General features: G+C 42.1%; 1 protein-coding gene across 1 annotated transcript; it reads left to right on the top strand.

Annotated features, from left to right (window-relative positions):
- Nucleotides 1–304: 304 nt before the first annotated feature.
- faxdc2 (fatty acid hydroxylase domain containing 2) lies at nucleotides 305–11,570 on the top strand. Its single transcript, XM_076749716.1, has 9 exons — nucleotides 305–395; nucleotides 2,092–2,129; nucleotides 4,293–4,390; nucleotides 5,366–5,469; nucleotides 6,122–6,243; nucleotides 8,077–8,282; nucleotides 8,872–8,977; nucleotides 9,092–9,258; nucleotides 10,130–11,570. Exons 1-9 carry the CDS (start codon nucleotides 371–373, stop codon nucleotides 10,284–10,286), a joined length of 1,023 nt encoding a protein of 340 aa, XP_076605831.1. The 5' UTR covers nucleotides 305–370; the 3' UTR covers nucleotides 10,287–11,570.
- Nucleotides 11,571–11,579: the final 9 nt, after the last annotated feature.

The raw sequence follows: 11,579 nt of genomic DNA, 5'->3' as shown, positions 1-11,579 counted from the left end.
TGCAGTAAAAAGTATATTGTAGGATAAAGAAAATAGTTTAGTACGCCTACCTCAAATTTGTACTTAAATACATTAAGATATTGTTTTGTTTTCTGAGAATAAACTCTCGATATTGTAATACTAATCATACATAATACGATATCATTTAAGTTGAGCCTCAACTTTCACCTGAATACATGTTTTGCATGTTGGTGGGGGGAAAAAAACACATCCTCACATCAGAAAACAATCGCCGCTACTTCCGGGTACGGCTGGAGTCAGCTGACCACGAATTAACCAATCAGAAGTCGCTTGCTGTTGTAAATACACGGCTCGTTTGGATGCACGCTGGAAAGCGACAGAAGCGACGCAGACGAGAACCCGGAGAGACATGACGGCGGAGACAAGAGTCAGCGGTAAGACAGAGGTTTATCTGACCGAGAACATGCCGAGGGAGGCCGGCTGTGTTTCAAACTGCGTGGCTGTCGCTATGATCCAAAACCAGACGTACACTGCCTTTATGTGCGGTTTATAATCAGCATATAAACAACTTACCGCTTTGTTTTCTTTCAGTAAAGCATCAGTTCTCTGTAATATTTCTATATATGTGGCATAAATGTGTCTGCTTACAGTTATTTTTTAGACCAGGCCTATGGATCATTTGACTATCCTCAGATGATTAAATGCCAAATGTAAATGATTTTGAAGTTAGAGACCAGACTCTGATCTTAATCTAACCAGCAGCAATAATAAATAATCTTATACTCTACTGACATCAACAAAAATCAGCAGAGTTTTGAATTTCTGAACTTTGAAGTTTGCACATCACTCTTATTTATTTTTTATTTTTTGTAAGTTGCACACTGGACCACAGTTGGCCTCAAAACTAGTTGTGATGTTGCAAAATCAGGTTATTTTCCAGTCATTACTCTCTATAATTATTCTTGTTTCTGTTCTGCCCGGGATCAATACAGTTTTATCTTATCTGTCGTACTTTCATGATCAATTGATTAGGTGTTTGGTCTACAGGTGTCAGAAAATGGTGAAAATGCCCAAAGATGTTCAGTTTACACATATAAGAAGCAGGAATCAGAGAATTTTACTCAAACCGAAAAATTGATTATCAAACCAGTCTGCCATTAATCTGATAGTTGAGAGTTGATGGATTATTTGGTGCAGCTCTACACAAAATCATCTTCTAAACGTCTTCAGCTCAGATTTAAGGTGATCGCAGAGGAAGTTCAGCAGATGAGGAAAGACTTATAGGGTCAAACTCACACATCATCCTGTGCAAACATCAAAGTAAAGAAACAGCAGGAAAACATGTTTTTCAGTGGAGGAGCGCGTTAGTATAATTTGGGTGTCACACTTGCAGCCTTCCTCTGGACGATTGTTGTTCTTTTCTGTCTCCATTTCATGCTGAACCACACAGAGTGATGTAGGGCAGGCCGTTATCCCCAAGAATTTAACTGAAAAAGTGCCCACTGTAAGAAGGATGGATTGTAATAGGATTACCCTGCAGTGTAATCCTCCAGCTGTAAATTTTGCACCAGACTACACAGCACTCAGATGATTATTGTACCACGGAAAGATAAAAAAGCAGTCTGAGATGCTGAGAATGTTAAATTAATTCACATTTTTAAGGTAGAATTGCCTTTAAGGTTCAGTGTATGAGTTTTATTACTGCACTGTGTTCGATATGAAGGTGTTCTTCATGGGAAAAAATGTGTGTTAGCAATTGTGTGTGTGATTAACAACACACACGCACACACAAAATGTTTTTTTCTCAAACTTTTTAAAAGATGAAACTTTTATTTTGAAAAGCCAGCTGGGATTCAGTCACCTTCCTGTAAAAATAAACAGCAGAGCATCTTAAATCTTCTACTCTGGGTCGTTCTGGGAGCGGACAGATTTCACATTTGCTTCCCAAATCATCCATTTAAGTGTCACTTTAGAGGATCTTTGCATTTATTTTCCTGGAATTCAATTCAAGTCACAGTAGATGATGTGGTTAAATATCTACTAAAGTTATGAATATGCTCAGTTTCTACTTGGAAAATAAAAATAAACTGCTCTCAGTGTATTATATTATTATTATTATTGTGCTTACAGGCACGAGGGGAGCTGCCACAACAAGCAGCAGCAGACAGGTAAGAACACGACACCTTTACGTCCGAGCGCTCTGCTATTACTGTAATTAAACGGTGCAGATGGATGATCAGCACAGGAAAAACCCTTTGAAACGATTTATCATGTATTTTGTTTTCTTTGGTGCCTGCTTTGATCTGCTCCTCTCTCTCTTTTTAGTCTGAAAAATGGAAAGAAAGTTTGTCCCAGTCCGTTAACCTTTGTGGCGTCCCTTAACTTCTTCCTGACCGCTGCTAGCTAATGTATATTTTACAGTCATATGTATTTATGCTGAAGATGCCTCCACCTGCAATGAACCCCGACACCTGCTGCTTTAAGGAGCCACAAATCCTCAGAGAAATCTCATTGGTTAGTTTCAGGGCCTGAAGATCCCTTTAAATCGCAGCTTCAGAGGCTTGAAGTCCTCCAGGAAACACATGAGCTCTGCATGTTTTTTGGGCGTGAAAATGATGAAATTTAAAATTATTCTGGAGGCACAAATTTGGAAAACAGTCACATTTAGATGAAGATCTATGTTTCTGTGTCGTTTGTCTGCAAGATCAGGTGGATGATAGTTTTTCGTGCCTGGTAACGTTCTGACCATCACTTTTTTCTCATGTTGCCATCAGAGAAAATGTGAAACGTCGCAGCCTTTTGTCTTTACTGATATGCATCACTGCAGTTTTTACCTCAGCATTTGAAAGGAGAGGACTTGTTTCCTGCCGTGGCTCCTTAGTCCTTCAGCCTCGTTTGTTACAGAGATAAACTTGAAGTGATGCTTGATAACAAACATCAAAATCAGCGATTATGCCTTGAAACAATCTTTTCAATCCTGTCAAATTTCTCTGGCTGTTTGCTTATATAACGCCTGTAACACACGACTCTGATCTGACGTGACTTGTCGAACCAATAAAGTCTCCACCTGAGTGCTTTTGTTTTCACTGGTGGCTCCATGAGATCTCTCCTGTTTGTCATGTTGTTCTTTGGGACAGGCTTGACCTGACGAGTGACATTTTTTCCCCCGTGCACAGATTAGTGGAGCCTGCAGGGAGCAAAGAGGATTTCAAATAATAGATCACATTATGCACATGATCATGAGAAACGTTAAGGAGTGCTTTGGTCAGGTGGCCGTCGTTGCTATGACTTAATTTCACAGAGATTAGATTGGAGGTAATAACAGTGCTAAATTAAATGCTGCTGATAGCGAAATGATATTAAAAGTGATGCATCAATGTATTTGTATCTGCAAGATGTGATTGTTTAATTGCCTGGATGTGTCTGCGGCTCTATAAACTGAGCAGACAGCTGAGCGCTGAGAGCAGCAGGACATTTGTGGAACATTGTTCCCACTGTTGCCATCGTGGCTGGGCCAAGGGGCAGCCGGGGTAAAAGCTGGCATTTTCAAAGGTCTGCCGAATGTGACATCAATCCCTGGACTTAATTCCCGCTGAGTGAACTGATCCAGTTTTCTCTCAGCGTGGCCGGCAACAGACTTTTACTAAATGCGCCGTGTTACATGCGTCGTGTTCAAGATAAAAGAAATGCTTGTATCTGGATCATCTGCAGCAGAAGATTAAATTCATCTCTGAACAAAATCTGCACCATAAATGCATCATTTTCTTCACGTTTCATTTAAAGAAGCAGCACTTTGGAAACCTGAGACTCATTCCCTGTCTTTGTCTGCAGTCACTTTTCATAGATGTAGACAAAAAGCACTTCTTGCACATATCTGCAGGAAATTTGCACATTTATTCTCCCTCTGCTGTACATAAACCTCATCATTTCCATGCATCTTGCTCCTCACGTGTATCTTTATAGTTAAACAAGTGTATTATTTAAGTTATAATGGAAGCAAACATGTGACAGATAAAATCACTCTTCCATTGTGATGTGTTATCCCTCTGCAGCCCCCTGGTGCTAAATGCCCCTCCTTTATAAAAACATAAGCCATTCAAAGTGTTCTTTGTGTAGATCAGCGTTTCACCCACAGTTGGCAAGACGGAAGACGCCACGGCGCTGTCGTCCTCTCTCCTGGGTTCAGTCTCGTTGTTGTTTTAGAGACGTCTCTGCACCAGAAGACATTTCTGTGGGAAACACTGATGTGGCTCAACATCATGAGATCGCACAGTATCATCAGAGTAACGGGGAGCTTGTTCACACACAGTTGCTGCTTTTTCTCTGTGCAGGAGGCCTCTGGAGGACTGTGGGACTCTGTGAAGAAAGCTGCGTTTGTCATCGGATCTGGAATCTTTTTCCTGGCTGCTTTCGGCAACTCGCTGACATGGTAGGGTTTGGTTACAAATTACAGTATTACAGTACAACAAGCCAAGCTGAGCTGAACCTGTCTACAGCCCAACACACTCCAGCAGTTTGGGATCAACTGCTCATCCTCTTTGACATAAACCCGACTGAAAACAGCACATAGATGATATATTTAATGTTTTCCTTCATCAGTTTCATTGATTTTTGTACATGCTTATTCTGAATTTGATGCAGCAACACGTTTAAACACAAGTTGCTCCAAAAACACCTGTTTGGATCATTTTACAGGTAAACAGGTTCATTGGTAACAGGTGATAGTATCATGATTGGGTATGAAAGAGGCATCCTGGAAAGGCTCAGTTGTTCACAAGCGAGGATGAAGTGAGGTTCACCACTTCATGAACACATGATTGAATGAAGGATGTTACTGCATGAGCTCAGGAACACTTTGTAAAATCGTCGGTTTGCAAATGACGGCATTCGGTTTTTCTTTACGTTTTACGCAGTGTCCAACCTTGTTTGGAATCAGGGTTGTAAATGTAAAATTTGGATTAATCGTGGAATATTAGCGTGAATGTAAACGAGGTAACAAGACATCGCAGGACGGGTGTGATGTGGCTTGATGTGACATTATATAAGACGGGACGGGCGTGACGGGTCAAGACCTGTTCATGTACATATCTAAGGTGTCGCTAGGTTTTTGTTTCTATTATTCTGGGTGTTTATTTGTTTGGATGTTGCTGTGTAATTGCTGGGGTGTTCAGTACGATTTCTAGGTTCTTGTTGATGGTTCCTTCAGCGTTTCCGGACTGTCAGCGGGCATCATCAGGTGGTTCTTAGGCCTGTTGGCAATCAAAGCCTGAGAGTCTGTGAGAGAGTGGACATGAAGCCTGGACTGAGTTCTCCAGAAAGAAACATACCTGACAATGATAATCCTTCTCATCCATGTAAGAAAACACTCCTGTGAACTTGACATTGAACACGATTCCTCCTGCAGGCATCTTCAGAGATTCTGGGGAGCTTCAGGAGATTTCTGGCAGAACTTGTGGATGAAGCTGCACGTGGCGTTTGAAGGCCATGAAACTGCTTTGTTCTACTTGGGTAAGGAACAACAAACTGTCCCGTAGACGAACATGTCGCAGCAGCTTGACTGGCCTGCCTGTTATCAGCACACACTTTGTATTCTTGTGAAACACTCGTTCGCAGGGGCCTTGTGCATCGGTGTCGCTCTCTAACCTACTTTTCACAGAAATATTTTGAAACGTAGTTTTAGATTAGATTACACGCACGGCTTCGTCCCCTCTGATTCACAGATAGGACTTTGTTTTCAGAATATACCTCAGTTGGTTCCACGTTTGCGCGGCACATCGAGTCATGACCTCTGGTGTCGACTCATTTTTACGATGCAGACATCAGATACTGTGTAGAACGTTACTGTGCTGCAGGTAAGGCGTTTCCTCCAGTTGTTATGTGTTATGTTTTCAGGTAAATCAATGAAGCACACGGTGTAATCCTGTTGATATCTGGAATAATGTTAGATCCTCCAGATGTTTCAAAAATAAAATCCATCCTGATCTTTCCGTCAGCTGGAAAATAAAACAGTGAACTCAGAACATCAGCAAGTTCCCTGCAGCGTTTAAGACAGCAGACTGATTTCAGCCGAAGCTTTGGTTCGTCAGGATTTGTGGAAAATGTTCGGGCTCGTCTGAGGCGCTGTGTCCCTCTCTGACCGTGGCCTCGTCCTTCTCCACAGGGACGATGTTGGTCCCTACGCTGGTGTTCTGGCTGGCGAATGCTCTGCTGCTGTTGGTGGACACCACCGGTAAACCCTCCTTCATCACTCGCTACCGCATCCAGGTGGACAAGAACAACCCGGTATGTCCAGAGTTGGAACTGTCTCAGCGTCTCCTCCAGCTTTTCAGTTATTTCTTTCTTATCTGTTGCTGCACATCTAATCTAAGTCTCCTCACTTTGTCAGCCCCTAAGCCTCCGTGTGAAACATAGCATCGATTAATGGATAAATAAACTAATAGAATATCGGTCATTTGATAGAGAATAAGCTTTTAGACATTATTGGACCACACGGTATTAATGGCATCACGGACATTACGATACCATCATGATCTATAAAAGTGACTCAATAGATCAATAAAACAGCATGAAAAATTGAAAATAAAATGTAATAATTCAATGAAAAAATATCAGTATATTATATATTGATTTATTTTCCTGTTTATTTCAATTTATGTCCTGTGTCACTTTTTACCTTAACAGTCATATTACAGGTTTTGAGGAATCCTGCATGAATGCGAAGTCGAAGCAGCTTGATAGATGATAGATACGAGTATTTTATTGATCCCCTGTTGCAGCAGTAATCCACATGTCACAAACACACAGTTTACAGTAATCTGACATGAAGTCGATAAGAAAAAACATTTTAAAAATATATACACGTGCATGAAAACTACTGTACTGGGTAAAAAATGAAGATCGAGCTGTTCTTATTTTAATAAATGAAAATCTGAACGTTTTGCCGTGTTTACATGAGTGAACACATGAACACACACACATGACCCTCGGCGTTGCTGGACTGACGTGTCCACCTGTCCGTCTGAACAAAGTCCTCTCGCTGTGTTTGATTAACAGATCGTTGATGGACACTGGGGAGATAAAGACTGACATCAGCGATAACCAGGGCTGGAAGATAAATTATTTCCGCTCGGAGATTAGAACCAGAACACGGGAAGCTCGTGTTCACTGATGGAAGAAATGTCTTTCAGGTTGCTTTTATATCTATAATCCACGTAACCTGCAGCTAACGGACGTCACGTTCAGGCGAAGCGCGTTTCCTCTGAATATACAGTCAGTGATGAGGCCTGTTTGTACATTACATCTGTGGGTTTATCAGCTTTATGGGATGACGTAACTTGTTTATGTCTTTATTGACTTTATATCGCCTACAAGGAGCTGAGTCGTCACGCGTGTCCTGTCAGCCGAGATACTGAAGGTCTGTGAGCGAGACTGTCTGTGCTCATAAACAAAGTCGGGACATGCTGCTGTGTGGCAACAGTGCAGCTCAGGCAGCAGTGGCTGTGCAGTGCATCGAGCAATGCAGCTGCACTAGTTTCTGCTGGTATAAACCAACCAAACACGGAGTGACACACTGCCCACGTCGTGTGTGTTTGCAATTTCACTACATCTCGTTGTACTTTTTACCTCATCTGCCCGACAGCTTCAGTTACTTGCAGGCAGGGTGTCTGGTGTTGTGCATGTTGGCTCGCTGTCATAAAACGGAGCCATTGTTAAAGTCATTAGCAACACCTGTATTCTTGCTGCTATGGCGAGTCAACATGTCCGCTGTGAGCACGCCTGTCTTCTCCCCCGGTTGTTGTGTTTGTACTTTGGTAAACACGTGTAATTACAAAACATCACTGGAACTGTGCAAGAGTTCGTTTAAGTGCACTTCAGACACATATATTCTCACACTAACGCGAAAGTTCATCATGATGTGTCCTTGTGTTTATAATTAGGGTCCAAAGTTTAACAGTAAAAAGTCAAGTTGTCTGCAGCAGAAACTGGAGACATTTCTTATCTTTTGCACTTTAATGAAGGTGAGAAGCTGCTGCTTGTTGAGGTCCAGTGTCGAGTCTTCTCTGACAGTCATATGTAAATTAAATACGTGCGTCTCTCTGGCTCCTCGTCCTACAGGTGGATCCAGCTAAGCTTCGTCACGCGCTCAAGGTTGTCCTCTTCAACCATGTGTTCATCTCTGGGCCCATGGTGGTGGCAGCTTACTACCTGATGAGCATGAGGGGGAACCCCTGTGGCCCTGAACTGCCCACCTTCCACCGGGCCCTGCTCGAGCTGGCTGCCTTCACCATCCTGGAGGAAATTATGTTTTACTATTCCCACAGGTGAGATCGTGAGTTCTGCTGTTAACACGTTCCAGCATGTTAAAAGGGCCTGAACAGTCGGTGCAAAGTGGAGGTAAATTCAGAGAAGTCAACCACCCAATAGACAGTTAGCACTTCCTCATTTGAGATTCAGTTGCCGCCTGAACACTGAATGTTACATATTACTGCCACCTAGTGGTAAGAGTGAAAAGTGTAAATGTAAATAAAATGACTTTTTACTGTGTTGCTACATTCTGTATTTTTTAAATCAGGTTCAGAAAATAAATACCGACAGTAATAAATCATGAATAATAATAACAATAAACATTATTTATATAGCAGTTTTGACAAAGTGCTTTACAAAATAAAACCAGACAAAGCAGATAAATGATAAAGGCCGAGACAATAAAATGTGAATAAGATCAAAGAAATCAGAATAAAAAGTCTAAATAAAACATGTCAAACAAGTGTGAAAGTATTAAGTGAAAATAAACATCAGCACATTAGCACGCGGACGTTAGCGTTCAGCTAAAGCGCCGCTGTGCCTGAAAACACGCTGGCGTGGCTGTAGATAAGCTGGATGGTGACTGTTCATCGTCTTTTCTCTCAGGCTGTTCCACCATCCCAGCCTCTACAAGCATTTCCACAAACAGCACCACGAGTGGACCGCTCCCATCGGCATCGTCTGCATCTACGCTCATCCTCTGGAGCACGTGGTGAATGATCCCCTCCACCCTCTGTTTCGTTTTCTCAGCCTGTTCTCAGAACAGCCTGATCCTGATCCTAAAAACTCACGCCGTTCTTCCTCTTTGCCTTCTTTCCTCTGGTAGATCTCCAACATGCTGCCGGTGGCCATCGGGCCGGTGATCCTGGGCTCCCACCTGACCACCACCTCGCTGTGGTACTGCCTGGCTCTGGTCAGCACCACCATCTCCCACTGTGGATACCACCTCCCCTTCCTGCCCTCCCCCGAGTTCCACGACTTCCACCACCTCAAGTGAGTTCACATATCCACCGATTTCTTCAAATTTGGCACAAATGTTCACTTCGATTCCAGGACGAACTGATTAGATTTTGGTGGTCAAAGGTCAAAGGTCACTGTGACCTCAACTGATGACTTGGCTGCTTGGCGTAGGAATACAACTGTGAGGCACTAATGCTAGCTTCGTTTATTGTTAAAAATTGAGGGATTTGTCAGTGTTGAATGATAGAAAACTTGATGAAAATGGGGTAAAAGCATCAGCAATTCCATTTTTTTTACTTAGAGAGACATTTTCTCTGCATTTTTCTTTAAACTTTCTTCAATTTGATGATCTGAGAAGGACCTTGTTTACGGTAAACTGTGGTGATCAGCATCGTCTTTCAACACGAAACACATCAGGACATAAAATTGATGAAAAACTGTTTTATCTGCTCCTTTTAATTTGATATTCTAAATATTTGTCATTGCCAACAAATCCCACTGAAACACCCAAACCAACAATGTGTTAGTCTGTCTCTCAACACTTTTTTACACCTCTCCATCAGTGGCTCTCAGTCTCTGCTGAAAAGCTGTAAAAACAGCTCATGAATGTGTGTACTTTGATTTTTTTACATGTTAAATTATGTCCTGAGACAGCTGAGCACTGTAGAATTTAGCAAATGTTACTGAAACAACAGGAAATAGTATGTTTGTTTGGGACTATTTCCAGCTGCGGATTAATACACATTTGGTGTACTATGTGAGTATTTACACTTTAAGGGTACTCTATTGCTGTTTGAAGGTTATTTCTGTGAAATCCGAGTTTCTTAAATATTTTCCTTGTGAGTCAGATTCTTGTTTGTGGATGACTGGATCAGCTGCACTCACACATCCTTCGTGGTTCCAGGTTCAACCAGTGTTTCGGGGTCCTCGGCGTGCTGGATCGGCTCCACAGCACCGACAGCAAATTCAGGCAGACCAAGCAGTACGAGCGCCACACCCTGCTCACCAGCCTCACCCCTCTGAACGAGAGCATCCCCGACACACCCAAGAAGGGCCAGTGATGACCCGCGACCTCTGACCTTTAACCTCAGGCCCGCGCCTCGCCACGTTTGGGATCCCGATCGATCTCGAGTGACTAAAACACTTTGATTCTTTTAATCCAGTAAACCTGTTGATCAGTTTCAGACTGTGAAAGTCTCCCCGCACTCTCCAGTAAGCAGCTTTGTAGGAATGTTGCACTTTATCAGACATGCGTTTTTTTAAGGCTCGACCTCTGCGCTCACTGTGGATGTGGAGTCGCCTGGCGCTGTGATTATTTTTAACCTGTTTCCTCCCACTGTATCATCTTCCTGTGACCTGGGAAGGATGTTATCGTAGCTCTTAATTTGGCTCATGGATGTAGGGGAGCAGTCAGGCTTATTTTCCTATCAAAGTGTAAAGGTAACCATGATAAACACATTAATACTGAAGCTAATTTATGAGCTACAGAGTCAAACTTATGAGACGATACTCAAAAGTTTGACTTGCTGTGAATATTTCTTTACGTTTTTTAAAATTTCCATCGTTTTGCCTTCATAATTTCATGACTTTAATTTCTAGGATTGTATTTAAAATTAGAAGCAAATCAAAATAATCAGGTGAAGGAGCCACATTCAGCCCTCAGCCTGGTTGCCTTCACTGAACGCAGTTTTTCTCAGCTTCACAAACATGAGCCTCTACCCATCATCCTTGTGTTTTAGGGCTGTTTGCTGGCAATAATCCAGATTACATTTTCACTTGTACTGAAGCACACGGCAGTTCTTATTCAAAAAAAACTTTTAGGAAACTCCAGTTATACTCGCTGTGAAGCAGCTGACACATGGACGTGTTTCATGCTGCATTCGAGAGAACAAATTATTTTCAATTCATTTCAGTGTGAAGAGATTGTTTCCTTGTACCTTAAATTTCATGGTGGTGATGTTGATCATCTCCCAGTTTGCATAAATTTGTCGAAAATGAACATCACTAAATGACATATGCTGACTTTCCTTCAATCTGTCAGATGAGTCTGTTTTATCTCGAGTTATTGTGGTAATTCTTACAAACACATTTTGTATTTTGACTAATGTTTAGTAACAGCACTTCAAACTCACCAGTCCAGACTCTTGTGCTGCATTCACTGCTCAGACAGAAGATACATTTGCACTTTCCGTGGCGCTCAGACGTCCTTGAATGTTAAATGTTTGTATTCCCGGAGGCCTCGGTCACGGTTGTATAGTAAGAACTGAACGCTGAGAGACTGATTTCCTACTGGGGTTGACACCATGTTAATGTTTCAACTGGACGGTTTAATATTAAAACATTATAAGAAAAAA

Source organism: Chaetodon auriga, chromosome 15, assembly GCF_051107435.1.
Source record: "Chaetodon auriga isolate fChaAug3 chromosome 15, fChaAug3.hap1, whole genome shotgun sequence".
NCBI classification, from domain to species: Eukaryota; Metazoa; Chordata; class Actinopteri; order Chaetodontiformes; family Chaetodontidae; genus Chaetodon; species Chaetodon auriga.
This window is presented reverse-complemented; position numbering and strand designations above follow the sequence as displayed.

Coding starts and splice junctions, on each gene's coding strand:
- faxdc2 (XM_076749716.1), top strand. CDS start 371: ATGACGGCGGAGACAAGAGTCAGCG. Junction 2,130..4,292: donor CAACAAGCAGCAGCAGACAG/GTAAGAACACGA, acceptor TTCTCTGTGCAG/GAGGCCTCTGGAGGACTGTG. Junction 5,470..6,121: donor AACTGCTTTGTTCTACTTGG/GTAAGGAACAAC, acceptor CCTTCTCCACAG/GGACGATGTTGGTCCCTACG.